Source organism: Phyllostomus hastatus, unplaced genomic scaffold (genome assembly GCF_019186645.2).
Source record: "Phyllostomus hastatus isolate PE091 unplaced genomic scaffold, TTU_PhHast_1.1 phas_contig_148, whole genome shotgun sequence".
NCBI lineage: Eukaryota > Metazoa > Chordata > Mammalia > Chiroptera > Phyllostomidae > Phyllostomus > Phyllostomus hastatus.
The window spans coordinates 21,129,366-21,150,782 of NW_025333607.1; the positions used below are offsets into that span (position 1 = coordinate 21,129,366).

At 43.9% G+C, this 21,417-nt stretch overlaps 1 protein-coding gene across 2 annotated transcripts in view; it reads right to left on the minus strand.

The window, feature by feature from the left end:
* Positions 1-21,417, minus strand: part of KCNT2 (potassium sodium-activated channel subfamily T member 2) — a 197,293-nt gene that overhangs the window by 56,592 nt on the left and 119,284 nt on the right. For both annotated transcript variants that reach the window (XM_045817680.1, XM_045817677.1), the window contains exon 14: positions 16,771-16,879. In XM_045817680.1, the coding sequence (XP_045673636.1) occupies positions 16,771-16,879 (109 nt within the window). The remainder of the gene's footprint in view (positions 1-16,770; positions 16,880-21,417) is intronic.

Consider the following 21,417-nt stretch of genomic DNA (forward strand, 5'->3'; position numbering starts at 1 on the left):
TTGTTCCGTAACACTACAGCGCCAAACGGTACTCATTAATCCTTCGCAGGCAGCGCACTCCGTGAGGGAAGGAGTCGTGTCTCGTTTACCGCCATCCCTGAGACCCGACATTTGTTCTGACACCAGCGAGTGCTTAATAAATGTTTTGTTTAATGAACACAGAACAATCCAACAGTGTTCTTCATGCTCAATTACGACATGTTCGGCTCTTCTAATTATATAATATCTTTTTCCTTCACCAGAGTCATTTTTTTAGGTTCGGTCAATTACTTTCACGAGGATGAATTTGCCATTAGAATTGAGGGGGGGAAGGCATGACTGAGTTTCGTAAGCACTAATGAACGTGAAAGGAATTTAACCTTGGCAGCTGTAAAAACACAAAAGACATCAGGAACAAAAAGCACAGAATGAGGACCTCAGTAAAGATTATGCAAAGCCACTTAATGAAATTTGAAGACTTGTTTGCACCGATGAAATGAGCGCGCAGGGGAAATAACTGGCTCGTGCACCTCCTTGCGGTCGACTCGAAGTCCGAGCCGGCGGTGACACAGTCTGGTCTGCCCCTGCCACACCCTGGTGACGTGTCTGCTCTCCCTGCTGACTACGGAATGGCGATGAATCACCCCTGGGTGGGTTCGTGTCCCCCTTTATTTTCAAAGCAATCGCCAGCCCCATCTGTTTGTGAAGATATTAGTAGGAAATGAAACAAAATAAAAGCAGGACTATGGAAATAAAATACTCCATGGAGAAATAATGAAGTACCAAATAACAGTGTACACTTGATACATAAAAAAATCTCATTGAAATCTCTATTTCCCCCGAATGGAGGGTCACGCCCTGGAATTCATGGGCCGGATTCCTTAGGCTCGAGAGCCTTGGGGGGACTTTGATGGCAACCTCGAGGGAAAGGAAGCTCATGCCACAGTTCTCTATGTCTTAAACCCCCGATAGATGTCTTAGTGAGGACAACATTTGAAATAAGGAAAGAGAAAGTGCAAGAAAAAGCAAGAGAGAATTTCTTTAGGAGGCAGGAAGAACACTATCTACTAGAGGAAAGAAGTCCCACACTGCACTGTCCCTGTCCCCGAGACCTTGCCGCTGCCCACCACGCGCTGACAGAGCTCCCACCCCTGTCCCTTAACAGCGTCCTGGACACATCTCGTTTCTTTTGAACCACATCCAGCTGTGACAAAGCCATCCAGTCCGGAACTCCCCTCTTGCCAGCTCAGCCTTATGCCCCCCGGGGCCCCCCGTTCTCTGAAATAGTTCTACCTGGTCCCGCACATCCTCCAGGGAGCTGGTTGGTAGAGACGTGGAAAAAATCTCCTGTGGGGAGAGAGGGACAGCCCTCTTCATATTCTCCCAGAAAATCTCTTTCATCCTCCCTGCCGTGTTTCCCGAGAATCCTCTAGCTTCTTGGGTTTCCTTTCTTGGGGTTCCAGACAAATGGCTCAAATCTTTTTGAGCCATCAGCTGTGGGGCAGGGAATCCAGGCATGGGGGTGAATGCTGCTCTCCGGTGCTGCCGTCCCTCTCTGATTCTCCCTCCCTCACGTTCATGAGCTCGCTGAACACTGGGACGCAAGCCGGCGTCTGCCAGGGAAAGGGGTGCCCGTCCCACTTCCTGCAGACGTGAGGGTCTGGGGCAGGGGCAGAGCCCCTGTGTGGCCCTCTCCCGCGGCCCCATCTTCTCTCCCTGCAGAAAGGAGGGGGGATTAGGAAAAGGGGGCACATGACTCTCCTTTCTCCTCAGTTTAGCCTCAAGTCCTTCATCCCGGGACAACACGAAAAGTCCCTCCTCGATATACTTAAGTATTGGAAAAGAAAAAAAGTCAAAGTATGTTTGTTCTATTCTGTTTATGGTTCCCGGGTCAGAAATACCATTTGTTCCCACCAGTTTTTGAATGAGGCATAAATCAATTTTGAAAACTGCATTTCCTTCTTCTTCCAAAGGGAAGTTGCACGTTCCCCATGAATCCATTATTACCCCTTCCAGGCAAATGAGAGAGTGTTTATGGCCGGAGAGCAAACTAACTCACACACCTGTTTCCTGTGCCTCAGAATCAGCCAAGTGGGACGGGACCTTTCGCTGATGACTCTGTTCTCGGGCCTGCTCTTTGCAGAAATGCACTTTAACACAGGCCTCGAATGCAGTAAACGAATCCAGGCAGGTTTGCTTCTCTCCCAGAGGAAGAAAAGAAGGATTTACCTGGAATTTTCTGTTGCAGATGCAACCAGTTGAACTCTTACTACCTTACACACTCTTTCCTGTGTCAGCAGTGTGTCACAGGATATGGTTTGCATTTTACAAAAAGCATAAAACCACGGCATTCTGAAGCACCGTGGGCCAGGCTGCAAAAGCCATGGTTAGTGGGAGTGCATCTGTCTCATAACGTTGTAGTTGTTGATTTAAACACCTCTGCCTGTCAATGATCAGATGCATCTGGGCTAGTCCGTTCCGTTCCCTTCAGCCCCAAACAATGTAGTCAAGCGTACAGTAAACGATCATTTCAGACGCACCAAAATCGGCACAGATTGTCAGATGAGGTGGTTTTACACACCTCTTTTTATCATCAAACTAAATCGTCCCCACATCAGTGGGACTAAAGAGAACCTGCGACAAGAACCTTTGGTGTAAGATCCATTCTTCTCTGTGCAATAAAAGACTTTGCATGTAACTGGGTAGAAATATTTGCCTTAGGAAAAGGATGACATTTAGATTTGTACTTGAAGAGTTAGATAAAATTTCCTTACTGACACCCCATTTTAAAGGAGGTTCAAAATGCATTTACTCTCTCATTTTACTGGTTAAAAGTAGATGTAAGGAGTCTAAAAGAAGTGACCTTTAGGGCTAGATGCAATGAAGACGGACACACGGTATCTCATCCCTTGCTCCGGCAGACACCAGTCCAACGCCCGCCTGGTCCCGGGGCCGTTCCGGTTTCCTCAGGGCGCCTCTCCGTGAACAGGCATGAACTGCATTAGCTCCCAGTGGTCTCAAACTTTTACTCCATTTAAAAAGTAAAATATGCCCTGGCTGGTGTAGCTCAGTGGATTGAGCGTGGGCTGTGAACAAAAGGGTTGCCGGTTCGATTCCCAGTGAGGACACATGCCTGGGTTGTAAGCCAGCTCCCCAGTGGGGGATGCATGAGAGGCGACCACACATGGATGTTTCTCTCCCTCTCTCTCTCCCTCCCTTCCCTTCTCTCTAAACATAAATAAATGACATCTTTAAAAAAGTAAAAAAGTAAAATAGTTCAATTCTGATGCAATCTTGCCTTTACCATCAATATCGGGAAGCTACAGTTCCCGCTGGTGAAAGAAAGGATTTTGACAAACGTCAGGCTGTGTCCTTGGAAACAGAGTTGAAATTTGGGGGGTGGAGAGAGCACATGAATGTTACCGAAGCTTCTAAACCGGGTAAAGCTGTAAAGCAAATAGCTAGTCCACGTTTTTGGAGGAGCATGCATTCTTGCTCATGTGCAGACAGAACTGACCCACAGGCATCATCATCTGGAGAGAACAGCATTCATGAGCTCTAGAAGTGATAAGGCACCAGCGAGCGTGGCTCGGGCACATACGTATTCCCACTCTTCCACAGCAGGGCCTCCCCAGCCTTTTATGTCTGCGGAGAGCAAAGCTAGAAATCTGAGTCCGAAGACTAAAGTATAAAGGATGAGAATCAATTTTCTACCGCTAGGTGGAGCCGGAAAGCTGTTCGCCTTCGTCAGGATGAGAAAAATGCAGTGGGGTAGAAACAGACAAGTATTCCCTGGGTTCCAAGCATGGTCAGTAGTGACCGCAAAACAGGATCACACTTTGGAAAGGGACACACTTCAGTGAGCACTGGAATGGAGCTCGAGCGTTAAACCCGACAGGCCGTGTGCATGCACGTGAAGGAGGCCGTACCCACTACCCTTCAAGCCGGTCTGTCCCCGGGAAATGTCAGTGTGGGGCTTTCTGAAGGGGTCCCTTACTTCAGGGAGCTACCTGCTTTTTACACGCAAAAAAATAACCAATAAAATTCTGGAAAGATCTTTTTTATCTATTTTTTGAACTGTAGGGTGAAAAAATAAATCCGTTCATCAGAGTGAAACTGCCTTCTGGACTCTTGAACGTTATCATTAGACAAGGCACATCCCGGTGCTTTCTAGCGTTCTGCTTTCAGCATTAGTAAAAACTTGAAGCTAAAGTACCCTGTCCCCTCACTCTCTGAATAATGTACTGAGTGTCTTTCGCTCAGCCTCTTTGTGCTGTCTCTTTACTTTCAAATATCCAGAGAAGTCTTCGGGAAAGTTACATCTCAAAAAGGTTAGTACTTACAAATACAGAAGTTTCCAAAGCTCTTCTCATTGTTATTTACATTTTATTAGTTGAAGATTTTTTTTTTTGCCCTTTGGAAATTAGGTGTGACTGGTCTGTCTCGTTCCTGTCCCTTCATTTTGTCCTTTGATTGATTCCCAAGGTCTGCAAACTGACCTGACCAGCGCTGAAAGATACTTTCCTAAGAAAACCAATGTAGGGTGGTGAATTCCCAGTGCGTTCCAAATGCACACATGAGCCGTGTTTACCTGGTGTCCTGACCTGTGTTAGATGTTCCTCTTTAGAGATCATGTGTTCACATGGCATCGCCTAAACTCTCGCACAGTACATCCCACGGTGTGGACACGTGAGATCCTGATTTAGGGAATGAATGAATGAATGAATGAATGGCCAAATTTCAACAATATTTTCATCCCACTTACTGCTGTTTCTAGCACGTTACTTCCTTCATCGCTTACATTTCAACACCTCCTTAAGTGCTCCCAAATCCTGAGCTGAATTCAAAGAGTTCTGAGGCTTCTCTTAATAATATGTTATCTAACTTAATTACTCTATTATTGTAGGCATTATCTGTTAACCTCCTTCTCTGAGTTATGAGAGATTCCCGACACCGAGCTGTGCGTACAATCAGATTGCTGTTATAAACATTTCTTTGGAATCCCTCTCTGGGAGCGCAAGTCCAGGGTCCCCAGGGCAGGCTTGGCAAGGGCAGTGGGGGAGTCAGGCCGGATGGGACGACAGAGGGACGTGTGCAGGCCGGTGGGAGCTGGGTGTTGCACGGCCACTGGAAGGCAGCGTCAAAGAAAACACTTCAAAAGGAGGAGACACACTGACTCCAGGCTGGTGGCCAGATAAAACCTGTCTGCTCTCAGCATTCCTAGGTTGCAAGTTCATATCTGCCGACGAGCTAGTTACTCTTTAACTTCAAATAACACTTAGCACTCAGGTCCACCCACTGCAGACATAAAATCTCGATTTTTCCTGTGTAAGATCAGGAGAGTGGCTGCGCTCCTCCCTCCCACCTCTCCCCCCTGCTTTTACTCCAAAGCGTTGTTGGCTGGGAGGTTATTTTTACATTGTCGAAATGGTAAATATTTGTATTTTGTTCACTGGCTATAGGGAAGTCAATGACTTCAGATTAAAAAGAGAGAACAGGTTTACACATGAAACTCACATCACATCTCAGTAAAGCTGAGAAAAAAAGTAGAAAACTTGTGTGCGTTGATCACATTACTATGATTATTGCAACACACCTGACTTAAGGGTTACTGGGAGTACTATAACTATATACCTTCCCATAGGTGCCTGAACAATGAAAAATATGTAGAGAAAATTTAAAACTTTGCTCTTTACTTCCTGACAGCCTTAGTTCAGTGTTATGTCATATTTTAATCTGCTTTATTAGAGTTTCTTTTTTATTTTCTTGGAGTTTACGATTGCCTTTTCTTTCCAGTTGGGAGAGAAAACAGCCACCTCCTTTGCCACACCCCACTGCCTATGTTGCTTTTAATCTAGTCCAGTCTCCTGTTGAGACCCAACAGGTCTGGACTTTTCATCTCTTTACCACAACTTGTAGGGATCTTTGCTTTTAGCTTTGATGCCGATGTGGGACCTGAGTCCCATCAACTGCACAGAAATGCAGTTGGTTTTGGAAGTGCACTAAAGGAGGAACAGACAGGAAAAGGACAGTCATTTTTGTTGCAGTGGGCGGCTGAAGAGATACAGAGGATCTAGGGTGTTTAGAGGTCAAGGTCCATGACAGGGCTAGTTGGCCAGTGTGGTGGCAGAAATGCGTGTGGGAGATTAGCCTAGACACAGGAGGCTCCCTTGTTCTGTGAGTTAACCATATGCCTCGGGAAATCTCTTTGCAATTAAACTAGTTAAATGAATCCTTTTCTCAGAAGTTAAGGATTCTGAGATTCTCCTCCTTTTCTGCAAGTTTTAAGATTTTCTGGAGTTAGCATTCCTGTTTGGTCCTGGGAGGAGGTTAGCGTGGCTTCCACCCACTCTGGCGCCATCTTGGTTGACGGGTCATGCTACCTAACATCGCCTCACACCTGTCCGAGGGGCTCTCATCAATACAGCAACAATCACGTGCTGGCGAGGATGCAAAGGGAGGGGAACTCTCTCTTGTGTCGGTGGGAACGCAGGTGAGTGCATCCACCATGGAGAGCAGTAAAGAGATACCTCAAAAAACTCAATATTGAACTGCCTTGTGAGCCAGAGATTCTGCTTCATCTAAACATATCCTGGGACTGGGGCTTCCTCAGAAAACACACCTTTATCCACTTTCCATCTTCCAGATTCCTTGCAGCCTCTCACCCTTGCACTTCTGTTTCACTGTTGGAAGCATATGATGTTTTATTTCTTGAGTTGTCCTTTTGGGGGACCTCGATGAGGGAGAGTGGATGAAGGCATGCCGACCACAAACTGCTTTGGACCAGGAGCCCCAAGGAGTCCTTCGTGCATCTTTTATGTCTTTTTTAAAAGTCATGTTTAGTGAGCATCCAGGCTGTGAAAAACATTCTAGAAGGTGTAAGAATGATTAAGACGTGTTCTCTACCTTGAATGAAGTTACAGCGGACTAGATTGAATAACATAAACACATAAAAGGAAAGGCTCTGGCAGAATGTAACAAAATTCTATGTGAATTCATAGAAAGGAAAACTCACATTAAGCTGGAGAGCTTAAAATATTCTCGAGGGGACCATGGTGAATATTTTACCAAATATCTGATTTAGTAAAATCCTCTGAGAAGGCAGAAGAAATGAATTCAGGGCAGAGAGAACAACATTAAAATAAGATGTAGGAGGCGGAAACCACAAAGTATATTTAGGATCTTGTTATTTGAAGAACATGCTATATATACACAAGAGCCTCATGGGCGATAAGGACATAAAAGTAAATGAAGACTAAAGCAGGGAAGCCCTTAAATAAAACAGTCATATTTGAATTTAATTTGATAAGGAATGAGGAGCTATGAGAAGCTTCCCAAGCAGAGGGTGCCCAGATTTCTCAAAATATGAGAGAATCCTGATCAAGTTATTCAAGGGGATTCAAGGAGGTGGGCTCACAGAGGAAAGGCCATGGGAGAATTCTGGAATAGAAAAGGGAACCTGCCCTGGCTGGCGTAGCTCAGTGGATTGAGCACGGGCTGCAAACCAAAGCATCGCAGGTTCGATTCCCAGTCAGGGCACATGCCTGGGTTGCAGGCCACAGCCCCCAGCAACCACACATTGATGTTTCTCTCTCTCTATCTCCCTCCCTTCCCTCTTTAAAAATTAATAAATAAAAATCTTTAAAAAAAACCTTTAAAGAAAAAAAAAAGAGAAAAGGGAACGTAAGGGGGAAATTCCTAAAATTCTAATATGGCCAATCACTGAATCAATATAGATTCCTTATTTTGATAACTACACTGCGATCGTGTAAGATGTGAATATCAGGAGGCATTTACGTGGCACAGGTGCGTGCAAATGAGCTCTTGGGACTATTTTCCACTTTTGTGACTTTCTCTAAATGTGGAAGTAGTTCAACTAAAGAAGTAAAAGTCAAAAGCCATTAAAAATGTAATGTTTCACTAGCATTCCCCAATCTTACTTGAGTATGCAACTGTATTTTTCAGAGAATGTACCACTATCCATCCCAAAGCACCACGAATCCTGCCTGGGAACACACATTGGACAACTGTATGAAATACCAGAACCACTGTCTATATGCCACTCACACAAATAACGACACTGCGTTCTGGCTTGATATGTTCCCGCTGTGGTTGCAGATTTTATAAAACTGTCAGGTGGTCTCTGGGGAGGCAGGTACTGGAGAAAGCCCAAACGTCACTTGAGTTTAAATCTACACAAGTACCCTGTTCATGATGGAAAGTTACAGGAGACCATCTCTCTGTGATTTTACAAATGCCTACCATTTGGTGAGAGGATGATAGATTTTGCAAGCTAAGGAAACACCAGGAATGAAGATATTCTTGTATTTCTAAAGACACCAATCACTTTGACAAAAAATGGATGAAACTTCCTGTACTTTGCTGTGCATAATGCGCACCCACGTTTTGGGCCCGAACTTTCAGGGGAAAAATCTTTCATTTTAATTTTTTAATTCACTTTTTTATTTATTTGTTATTTATTATTTAGTTTGTTTAGTTTTAGTTTGTATTATTTAGTTTATTTAGTTTTATCTATTTTGTTATTTGTTATTTAGAAATCAATTGTTATGTTCCAGGGTATTATTGTGAATACATATATCATTATTGCTTTCTAGAGTTACACTTTAATGCATAAGCATAAATAAAAGAATTAAAGCATTTATATAGATACAGAATTAGCAGTACCCATGTATCATGCTCATCCTTATTTTTCCCTCAAAAAGTTGGGCAAAAAAGTGTGCATCATGCATGGCAAAATACAGTAATATGAGTGTTGATAAGTTAATTTTCATTTTACAAAGAACATTACCACAATGCCCAGACCTACAGTTTCTAGATCCCATTGATGAAAATAACATGCTTGCCCAGTAAGTTAATGAAGGGATTCTTATGAAATAACCATCCCCAAGGTACACATTTGCAAAATTGCACCCCTTAAAAGTTGATTATACTAAAATATAAAAGCAACTTAGCTTTCCCCTGACTTCTAGCATGTTCTCATGGAATGAGGCATTGGGGTTCTCATATCTTTTTATCTTATATCTTTTAATGTAGATATTTATATCATTTGCCAACTGATTTCTATTTGAAGCGTCCCCTTTTTTGGTCAAGTTATTTCAACATATTGTAATAACGTGCTATCATTACCTGAATCTTTTAGAAACTGTTATTTGCTTACATTTATATAACTTAAACATCATTTCCTTTGGCACCTACCTTCTTTATGCTCATCTTCTGCTGCATTTTACAATAATTGTTACTGAGTTTAATCATTTCCTCTTACTGAATTCTTTTTATCATGCAGGTCTTCCATACAATCTTTCAAATGGCCTCTAAAAACTTGTATCTTTCAAGGAGACTGACTTTTATACTTCCTATAATTCTATTTGACTTCCCTCTATAAAAATCTTCTATGATGGGATAATGTGATACATCACCTGAGAGTAAAATGCCTGATACTGTACGTACTTTAGTCACATGTTTGAGATATATTTAACACTAATTTCTGCAATACTTGAGACAGTGATTCTAAAGATTGCCTCTGGTGAAGACATACACCTTCACTCTTTAGTGCCTTAAAAACATTCTGATATGTACCTGCTCGTTCATATCATTGTTCTAGAAAATATCCAAATAAAGTGACAAACATTTATTCCTTTCTGATCATGAGGGTCGCCATATTTTGGCCTGACCTCTGAACTATTCCGATTTAGATGTAAAATACCCGTGAGAAGGGCTGAGTCTTTTCCACTTTGTCACAAATACAATGTGTGGTTCTCCAAGTCCTCTTGTCTTGGAAGCATCTCTCCTGCCACCTCAAACTGTCTGACGCCAAATTAAGAAATGAGTATGATGTACACAGAGTCCGACTCCCTGATACCAGTTAATAGAGCTGATGGCGAACAGAGGGTACCTGCTGTGGTCTGGCATGGCATGCCGAGTCCTCAAAATAATCCTGCAAGGTGTCTTTATCCAGTTCCGTGTCTTCAAATCCGTCACACGCTGTCAAGGCCAAGTGTATGCCTTCACTGGAGAGTCCTCCCCCACCTCCAGACGCCATTCTGGACGAAACTGTGCTAGTGTCATAAGTCTCTTAAGCGTATGGTGTCCCCAATAAAAGCCCTGTGGTCTTTTCATTGTGGTGAGTGACAAGTGTATCCTTCTGGTTGCTCCATCCAAAACCCTGCCATCGTTCTAGACCCCGCTCTTTCTGTTCTTTCCTCTCCCGTCAGTCAACAAGTCCTGACACCAACACCTTGAATGTATCAGAATCTGAGCACTTCTCATGTCTCCCACAGCGGACCCTTGTCCCAGACAAGATGTAAGTGCCCTGGTTGAGATTATGTACACAATCTTTGAATCGTTTTTGCCAACCATGAAGCCAATACGTTTCTTTCTCCCATTCACGTCTTATCGCTCCACCATTCAGAATCTCCAAAGATGCCCCATCTTAGAGGGACAGCGGGCAACCTTCTACTGACCTGAAGGACCTAGACAACCCGGCTCCAGGCTGCCTCTCAGACCCGAGCCTTTTCTTGCCCGTCCCTCTGCTCTGACCGCCCTGACCTGCCTCTCACACGGCCAGGTGTGTGTGCGTCTGAGAGTCTGTTTCCCTGCCACCCAGAAAGCTCACGTCTCAGTACCCGTGCAGCTCCCACGCCAACTTGACCAAGTCATCGGTGAGACACTGATTCCTTGATGCCAACGTTTAAGTGGGACTCGGTATTTCATCTTGAACTTCCCACTGTCTTCCCCAGCTTATACTTTCTCTGTTGAATGACAGCCTCAGAGACGGTATATATCTTACATATTTTTTGTGTGCTTATTTTCTGTCTCCCCGATTTTGGAGTTTTTTATGTGGATTTCCTTGTGGAAACCACAACACCTAGAACGGCTCTGTCACACCCTCAGTGCTCAGTGAATAATTGGTAAGCAAATAAATAAAGAAGCGGATGAAATGACTATTGCAGATGCGCCGGAGAGTTAAACAGGGTATGTAATCAGCTCGCTGGTGGATGACTTTCCCAGGTGGGGGACCAACCATTTCTTTTCTTTTTTAATTTAAAGACTTTTTATTGTATTTTTCCCATTACCATTTATCCCCCTTATATCCTCTTCCATCTCCACTGGGGTGACTTCTCTCTGCCCCATTTCCTCCCCAAACGTATGAGTTCCCTCCGCGGCATGAACACTACCAAACAGGGAATTTTAGTTATGAGTAGGCCGGGCAGTCCCCAAAGGGTCTGGCTTTAGTTTCTACGTTGATGAGAGAAGCTTCAAAGTCATATATTTTATAATAATATGTTTGGTTGGGTTCTTTGACAGATAACATATAAAGAATTAGCCAAAAATAATAACAATCATGCTACAGGTACTTAGTAATACTTTGTTATTTTAATTGTGTCAAGTTCGCAGCACTGGATTTCAGCTCTCCCTCTACCAAATAACAATGACCTTCGTGGTTTTTCATACATAAAACTTGGGCGATCACGGCTCTCTGCATGACTCAGTGTACCCCCACATGCGATCCTTCCATTTGCCTTGTCTTACCTACGCTGCATAACCTGATTATTTACAAAGGACAGACCTGCCATGCTAAGTGGTCATGTGCATATATGTGTATGCACCTAAGTGTGTGTATGTACTCATATATTTTTAATTGAAAATTATCTACATTGCCAACAGACGGAACTGGAATCAAGCCCATATTCTAGTTCGGAAAGTTTTCAACACTCTCAGCTCACCCCTTCTTATCCCCGTCCCTTCGTACCCGAGCAAGAGAACGGCCCGAGGCGGAGGGCGCGAGTGAGTTCAGAGAGAACCTGAAGGGTGCTGGTCTGCGGGGGAAGGTGCCGGACGGAGAAAACGGGAAGGGCCAGGTGTCCTGATAACGCTGTGGAGCGAGACGGCCTGTTCCGAACATGGGTCCCCCGGCCTGGATCTGTCAAATAGCTACCACCCCTCCACTGAGTCCTGCTGTGTGAGGCAGAACGTATTTTCAGTTAGTGCGACACTGTGCTTTGTGACCAACGACATTGCTGCGCACGAGCCCTCGGCCACCCCTCCTGCCCGTGGGACACACCAGGTGGTGCCGGCGGTCCCCAGTCTCACCCCCGCTGTCTCACCGCACCCTTCTCTCCTCCTCCTCTCGGATGCTCACCCCGCAAATCTAACTTTAAAAGCAAACAAAAAAAAATAGAGAAATGCATACAGGCTCACATGAAAAAAACAGTCACAGGAAAAGCTTCTCTCAACTTTTCTGTGCAACAGAGAGTTCACTGTGTTTCTTATCTTCGTGGAAAACACCGAGGACACTTCCGTGACATGTCCTCTGTCCTCGTCCTTCCTCACGATGAGGATGTCTCCACTGTCTGGAGCTGTCTTCTCAGAACTCCCTGGGAACCAGTGACCTCCGTGGGCTCCATCCGTCCCCACCCCTCTGCTTTGTTGACCACCCGGGTCCCCTTCCATCGCCTCACTCCTCGACAGTCCACAGTGCCACGCTGCACTTGTTTTCCTCTTTTCCACCCTTTCCTAAAAGTAATGATTGCTGGGGGGTGCGGGGGGGAAGTGTTCAGTCGTCCTTCCTCCCAACCCCCAGGATTTGTACCTGAATGCCCCCCCTTGTGCCCAGGAGCCCAGGATCACAGCAACCCCACCACTCACGTCCGCGTCAGAAAGCAAACATTTCCTCCTCCCGATCCCCCTTTCTGCCCGACAGCAAGCTTTTAGTTCCCCGGCGTCCACACTGGTGTTTGAGAATATTTGTTTCTTTTTTCTCTTTTCTGTGTTCCCCGCTGGGGGAAGGTTGCCCGCTGTCCCTCTAAGATGGGGCATCTTTGGAGATTCTGAATGGTGGAGCGATAAGACGTGAATGGGAGAAAGAAACGTATTGGCTTCATGGTTGGCAAAAGCAATTCAAAGAGAACTGCGTTCAGATCGTATCCCTGGCCAAGTTCTGTAAATTCTAACTTGGCAATATTTTCCTCCTCAGTTCTCTCTCTGTCCTATCCATGACCACTGGGACCAAAAATACCGTATTTTCAGACTGTAAGATGTACTCCCCCCAAATTTGGGAGGCGGGGGGGTGTTCGTCTTATGCTCCACATGTAGCTCATCTGCCCTGCTGTGGGGTGGGGGGCGGGGGGCGGGGGGCGGGCTATGGTGGAGCAGGGTCACAGAAGGCACGAGCAGGGTCGCCGCTGCATTTCCTCCCAAATTTGGGGGGGGGGTGCATCTTATAGCCCGAAAAATACGGTATTACCTTTTGGATGGACTAATGAAGAAAAGGTTCTTATGAAAGTAAATTGAAAGGAAAATAAAAAGGAAATGAAATTTGTTAAGGATGAAATGTCATCAAGCTGAATCACTTGTGTCTATTAATTAACTAGACTGATAATTAGGCATTTCTTTGCCCAGATTACCCTGGTCCGTGGTTACTGTCCTGCAGCAATTACCATCCAAACGGTAAACTTACATTCATCGTTCTAGCAAGATCGTCCAATAAATCAAAATGCTACTTTAATTAGCCATCAGAAATACCACAGCCAGAGCGCTGAACCCTCCACATGTAATAAGGCCAACGAAGGGAGAAGCTGTGCAGTGCTGGAGGGCAGGACAAACTCCCGGTGAATCCAAGGAGCACAGTTACTTGAAATCATCTCGAAGTTCCTTTATGACTTACAGACCAACTAGAACTGGGACAGAAATATTAATCAATAATAGGATAGAAACTATAAGATCCTGCCCTGGCTGGCGTGGCTCAGTGGATTGAGCACAGGCTGCGAACCAAAGCGTTGCAGGTTCGATTCCCAGTCAGGGCACATGCCTGGGTTGCAGGCCACGGCCCCCAGCAACCGCACATTGATGTTTCTCTCTCTCTCTCTCTTTCTCCCTCCCTTCCCTCTCTAAAAATAAATAAATAAAATCTTAAAAAAAAAGAAAAAAGAAAAAACAAAAACGTGTAAAAAAAAAGAAATTATAAGATCCTAAGAATGTTAACCAGCCTTGGGAGCTGTATTGACTGTATTAGTAGACTCCAAAGTTGTATTTTTAAGGAATACAATTGTTTAAAAAGCATTAATACTCCTCTGACATAAAAACCCAGAGATAAGCAATTCATCGTTAACCTGTGGTTTCCCTCTGTGTCCCCGTTTCCACTAGAGGAAGGTGACTACGGAGTGGGCGGTGGCGGCCGAGTGGGTCGGTCCAACACTGGGTCTGAGTCAGGAGCTCCATCGTCACTGTGACCAGAGGGACAGCTGTCGCCAAAAGAGCTGACCTTTGACCTCCAGTTCTTGACTGCTTTATCTCTCTCCTTTGTCTTGTCTAGTTTGTTCTCTTATTATTAAATCAACCTGTGTGAGCCTTCTAACGCCAGCTGAGGCTCAAGGGCAAAACTTCAAACCTGTTTTCTCAGTAAGTGAATCTTGACTTTATCTTCAACGAAAGCATAATATGGGAAATGATATAAATTCCTTTAGCCAAACAATATTCTTCATAAATACACTAAACACATTAAATTAAGCGCTTTTCTGTTGGGTTAACTATATTCCAGTGATGGTATATATCTGATACGGTACTTGTACCTAAAATACGTAAAAACTCTGACACTCAATAATCAGAGACAAATAACCCGATTTTAAAATGGGCAAAGGATCTGCATAGACTTTTCTGCAAAGAAGATACACAAATTGCCACGAAACACATAAAGAGATGCGCAAAGTCATGAGCTGTCAGTGCAACGCAGACCCCAACCACAGGCAGACACCACTTTTCGTCCACGAGGACCGTGGCGTCAAAAGCCCGGACAGTAACAAGCACTACTGAGGATGCAAAGGAATCGGAACCTTAGTGCATCGCTGGTGCGGACACGTAAGGTCACACTCTCTTCGGGAAGAATCCTGGCAGTTCCTAAAAAGGACTAAACAGTGTTCCCACGTGTCCCAGCCCTTCCACCCCTAATCTACACCCAAAGGAAATGCACGCAAAGGTCCACGTAAAAGTCATCACACGCATGTCAAGTGTGCGAGAGCACCTTATAATCCTGGCAACAACCCCAGTATCCACCCTCTGACAAACAGAAAGCTAAAATGCCATGTAATCACACAATGGAATATTATTTAGTCATAAAGAGAAACAAAGGACTCGGGCATGTTATCGAATGGACACGCCTTGGAAACAGTATGCTGAGTGAAGGAAACAGGTCCACACCCCCCCCCACACATTGTGTGACCCCATTTATACGCAGTAGACAATGTCCCAAGTGGGAAAAATCTACAGACAGAGGAAACCAGTGGTTGCCTGGGCCTAAAAGAGTTGGGGGAAGGGTAGAGGCTGCCAAAAAGTAGAGCGTTCCTTTATGGGGTGGGGAACATACTCAAGTTAGACAGTGGTGACGGCTGCACAGTTCTAGGGCTATGTTAAAAAAAACATTGAGTTTTACACTTCAGTGGTGGATTGTAGAGTATGTGAGTTACATCTCACTGAAGCAGCTCTAAAGAAAGTCGTCCTGGGGACACCACGCTTCTGTGACGTGTAGTTGTGAAACGATTTATCTTGGAGGTCGTATGACTCGGTGACAGAGGTACAGTGTGATGAGCTCCATGCGTGTTCAATTCATTGGTGTCAAAAGAATTTTCAGTTTTTTATTCAACTTATTCGCAATCCATACACTTTCTTCAATGAAAGACAATTACATCCTCGATCCTATTCTATTCTTCCCATCGACAGATAAGAAGAGCTTGTAAGTGTACAGAATAGAAATATTTGTATTCCAAACTTGAGTAAACCTGCCTCTGAGAAACTCTTACTATCTCAATAGAGCACAGGCGTAATCCAAGGAAAGAGCAAAAAGTGCTTAAAAATACCGCAAGGCATTTACTGATTTTCAATGACCAATTTATCCCATCTAAGTTCCAAGAAAGAATTTTCCTTTTCCTTGATAAATTCAACTTGGCACATCACTTAAATAGCTATCAATTAATTTAAATAATCAGAACCACAAAACCACAGTGAAGTTTCCTTAGAAAATCAACTTTTTGTCTGTAATGCAATGAAGAATAGGACACGGTAGGAAATGCGCGGTGTCTCCCCTCCAAATGCGGAGGGGGGAGCGTGCGCCCTGACCACATCTTCCGTGGCCGCCCGCGTCAGCAGCAGCCTCGGTGTTTCACGAAACTGAAGCCTCGTCAGTGAGAACAACGTGTTCCGATGACGGGACCTTCCCCCATCTCCCTTGAAATGCATACAAAAGCGATTTCTTACATGACATTAGCTAATCGTATCTCTGATTCTGTTATCATTCTGTGATCATTGGGAATTTTTTTTAATTTTGAAGTCAATTGTGTATAGATAGCTTTAAGACAGAAAGACTAAAAACGTATCTCAGAAGTAGAAAAAGTTAGCTTTCAGGTCCCACACTGGCGACTGCCGTCGCCCTGTTCTTGAACGCTTCATTTGCTAAGTGCTCATCTCAAACCGAGAGGCGATGCCTTAACCCTGGGCCTGACTAGTGACACTTAGGGCTGGGGCTGGGACAGGCGATCTCCAGATCAGTTAGGAGAGACAGCAAATCCCTGTGGAGTTTCTCTGTGTCTCGGCCCCGTTAACAGGTCTGTACCTGCCTGACTGTCTCTGCTTCAGACAAAGCTAACACACAAATCCAAGTACAGGTACATGTCTAGCTGTACACCTCGGCTTGCTATATTTCTAAATCGCACAGCTCCACTTATTTTTATAATATGTACATATAATTTAAAATGCACTATCTTAAAGAAAAGATGTACTTACTGCCCTCTAGAGGTATGGACCAGTAGTGTGATAAGCGTAGATGTGGCTGGGCATATACAGTTCAAAGCCAACATGGCGTACTTAAACTCTTCTTCACAAACCACGTGATCTATTTGAAATAAAATAGGTACATTAGAATAATTTACCTTGGGATGGTAATAGTTTAAAATAATATGAAAAATAAAACAACGAATAAAATTACAAACATCACCACATAAATACGCTTATTTTAAAGATCTTATTTTACACGTGTAATTTTTTCCCCAGGAAAACTGTTTCTTAAGAGAGGCTACTACAGCACAGGACACAAACTCAGGAATACTGTGTGGACTACGTACAGTGCCAGGCGGGTGCTGGAAATACTAGGAAACCACTTCGTAAAGTATTTGATTGTCTGACAATGATGCTGCACACCTCAAACTAAAACAAAATAATATTGAATGTAAACTAATTTAAAAATCAAATTTAAAACAAGAGAGTAGCAGACCATGAGTTAGGAATTGACAGAGAAGGAGCACCCAACTCCAGTTCCGCCTTCAACAAAACTGGCGGCTTTGTCAAAGAGTTTCATTTCCTTGTGCCTCCTCTGCACGGGGGGTGGGTGCAGGTAGGTTTGGCAATAAATCAGATCTAAGAAATTAGTGCACAAGGGGAAACCCAAGACGGCAGAGGAGTGAGTGGAAGCGGTACTCCTCCCAGGACCTAACTGGAATAGACTAAACTAAAGAAAAACCATCCTGAGTACCCAACCGAACCCTCCCTGGAGAGAGGCCTTGTGACCGAGGACCTATGGAAGAAACCACTTCACCGGAAATTAGTGTGCATTTTTTATGACATAAGACAGAGTGTTTTAAAATCCAAACTGTACCAGAGCATTTGGAAGATATGATTGCCACATCCGCAATACCACGTGTAACTATTAACTGTCCCTTCCTGGAATGTACAAACCATAATCCTCCTCGTCGGAGACCGTGAGAAAAGCCGTGCTTGTGTGACAGTTTAAAAATATCCCATCTGATTTACCTCATGGCGAAAAAAAGTAACCACAGGGTCCATATTGAAACTCAACAATGAAAAACCATGAGAAATTACATCGCTGGGAGGGTGAGGCCACAGTGGAGGGAGGTGTAGCTGCTCAGCCCGGGGACACACCCCTCCCCCCAGTGACTGTGTGTGCCCGTGTGGGGGGAGGGCGGAGGGAGGGTTGCGTTACACGGGTCACTGGATGGGACACTACAGTGATCAGGAGGAACTGGAAGGCAGGAGAGATTGAAAAAATTTAGGTAACCATTCTTATTTTCACAGATGCCTTTTTTTTCTGCAGTTCAGTGGAAGCTATTTAGTAAACCCTGAATTATCAGAGAACACAGCTGTTTAGCACTGTGAGTCATTCATACAAATTGAGGATGTCTAATTACTAATATTACCAGTGTCAGTAAGCACCTCTCTTTTCATTGTGTCCCTTGGGTATTCGTACCTGAGCATTTACATATTGAAATACGTGCCTCTTTACTATGCGTCATCCCTTCGGTTTCTTTTTCATATTATAATTAGGGTATTATATTAATTACATGAAGTATATTTGTATGGATGGCTACATGATCTGAATTTCACTGCAGGTTAGTAAGGAGGCATTACAAAATATTTAGTGTAAAAAGGAGGCATTTGATCTGCTAGGTTGAAAATCGTTGTCTCATGTTGAGAAGTTAGTGTCTCATAATCATGGAATTCCTTGTTAGAGAAAAAGTAAATGCGGTACCTTTTTCACGAAAAAGATACCAATTTAATCAATATGAATGACTGACACAAGGAGAGGAATATGATAAACTATTCAACCAGATAATAACCTTCATTTGCATAAATCAAAGAAAGGGTCCAGCATAATTTTGGTCGAAGTGGCCGGAAGTCATCTACTCCAATTTCTGTTTCTTTGTGGTCACTAAGAACGGTGACCCGGGGGCCGAGCTTAGGAACAGACACAGGAGTTATTCTCCACGAGCAGGACGGGTGGCCGATCGAGGAATCTATGGGACAGTCTCTGCCACTCGTGTCCCACGGGATTCCGTCACTGCGGTGGGCCCAGGACTGCTGGGGTCTCCCCTCCTTCCCTGTCCCGAAAGTCAGCATGTCCTCACAGTGACCTCGCGCCCTGCTGTGTGGGCAGACGGGCTGGAGGTGCAGGCAAACAACTGCTCTATTTCTGCGTCTGTCGCCAGACCAGGCCAGAAACTCGGGCACCCCTGGGGCCGAGTCTGCATCGCCCAGGCGGCCTGAACTTGGAGCTGGCTGCAACAGATGACGTCTGTCACTTGGAAGTGTTCTCCATCATAATGGACAAGCAGCTTACTCTGCAGGGAAAGTATTGTACAAGGCTCCTGGGGTGGACAAAGACTCGAGTGGCGGTGGAAACCCAGTGCCTGTCACCCACAGCCGTCCTTCCTTCTCCCTGGGGTGCTAGAGGCTTCAGGGCACCCCCTCCCCCCCAAATTTCAGCTGGGCGTATGGCTACCCAGGAGGAAATGACATTTCTCAGCCTCCCTGTCTGTGAGATGTGGTCGCATAACTGGGTTTTAACTGCTGGGTTATTGTGCTGTAGACAAACCACTTTCCCAAAACTCTCTTCCTTGCTGGCAAAATGGCCCGTGTGGTCAAAGTCCGGCTTATATTTGCAAAGACCACGCTGCTTAGCAACTATTCAATCTGCCCGTTTTTCCTTTATGGCATCTAATGGCCTTTCCTTGTTGAAGAAAGCATTTCCGCTTTAAGAATGATAGACATTTCATCATATCTTCCCACTCTGCTACAGTTTCTGCTTATTTCGATCAGGGCCAGGACCCCTCTGCTCCGCTGCTGGCTGGCACAGCGCCCGCTACCCTGGGGGTCCCCACCGAGGGCCGGGGTGGGCGCACACTCCCCCTCCCTGCCTTTATATTTGTATAAACTCTCCTGAAATACATGCCAAGAACATGTTTTAATAATGTGAGTAGCCAAACAATATAACTCCATCGTTACCCAGTGAACCATGATCCCAGTTTTATAGAGATGCTGCATTCTGCATGTATGTTCATGCATGCACATGTATGTCCAATAAGCACAAATAAGTGTCTGTAAAATCAAAAATCATACTATTAATTATAACTACCTGAAAGGTAGGAAACAGTTCTTAAGAGATAAGAATGTTAGAGTAACAGAATTGGGTGAGGTCCTTGGTTTCTTTATTATTGTCATTTTTTATTGTTTTTAAGAGCTTTTAAAATAAGCAAGTATAATTAAGGATACAAATTCATAGATGGATATGAATCAAATCTATTTTCTAGTCCTTTTGGCTTTATGAAAAATAAAATTGTTAATTACACTTAAATAAGTCAGATTTTTTTTAAAGTCTGCCTCACCGAGTTTTCTGAGCTCCTGTTTGATATAAAGTACTAGAAGTTTCTGCAATGTGGTTGCTAGGTAACAGCCCTTCAGATGGCAATAAACGGCAGTGGAAAGTGTACTCAACCAATCCAGGTTGATTTGCAGAAATCAAATATCCTTTGAAAAAAAAGCTTTTAAACAGAAATTCAAACCAGGGTAAAATTTTAAAATTGATCATTTTTGTTTTTAGTATACCAGGACAAGTCTGTGATAGAGACCAACTGCACAAATGGTGTTATAAAAGTCTCACAGACTGTTTTCTTATCACACGGTTCCTGGGCGTGAGTAGGCTGATGTCTGTGAAAACTGCTTCCTCTTCTTAGAGGACAAAAGATCATCTCTAAGCACCGAGTTTTGTTCTGATCCTATTGCTGGAATCAAAACAACTCATCGGGGGCAGTGCATGTGTGTGCATGTGTGTCACCAACACGTACATGCATGCATCGGCACCTTTGCCTGTTCTAGGGTTGCGGCCCACACGGCCGCTACATGGCTGCGAATAGACTTCAGTGAACCTTCGCAAGCCACTTGGTTTCCCAAGGCCTAAATATGAGACTGCCCGCTCCATATACAGAGTCCAACCCAGTGTGAAAGTGGCCAAATACGCTGTAAAGCAGATTTATTTCACTTCAGCAACATTGAGTATAAAAAACATTGTTCTGTTCTTCAAACTGTTTGAATTCTTGTCTTATTGTACTGGTGCAATGCTTTTAAATGTTTCGTACTAATGAAATGCTCAAAAAGAGAATTGTTTCCTGAATTCTAGAGCAAAACAGTTTTATTTTCCTTTCCTCTTAAACATGTCAGAAAAACAGTCTTAATATTTTATGAAAAATAATTTTACTCAGAAGTCTCCTTTTTTTAGGTTCCAATCAAAACTATTCTTTCCTCACTAGTTCACGACAGCTATTGATATCGTGAGAGCTAATGATGTAATGATTGAATCATCTTAATAATAAAATGGTAACAATACCAAACAATCCTTCACCTTCTATTCTAAGTGATACAGATGTATGTATATGTATGTGTCTATATAAATATTATTACACCTCACTGAATAAATACGTATAATTAAACCTCAATGATATGAATGATATATATTATATATATAATTATGTTCTAGAGCTCAGTGGACATCTAGGCAATTAGAGATGGGTTAACTGCTCTAACAGAATTCATATACAGGTGAAGACAGCAGACGAGGGGTGAGAGCTGCGAAGATAAACAGGA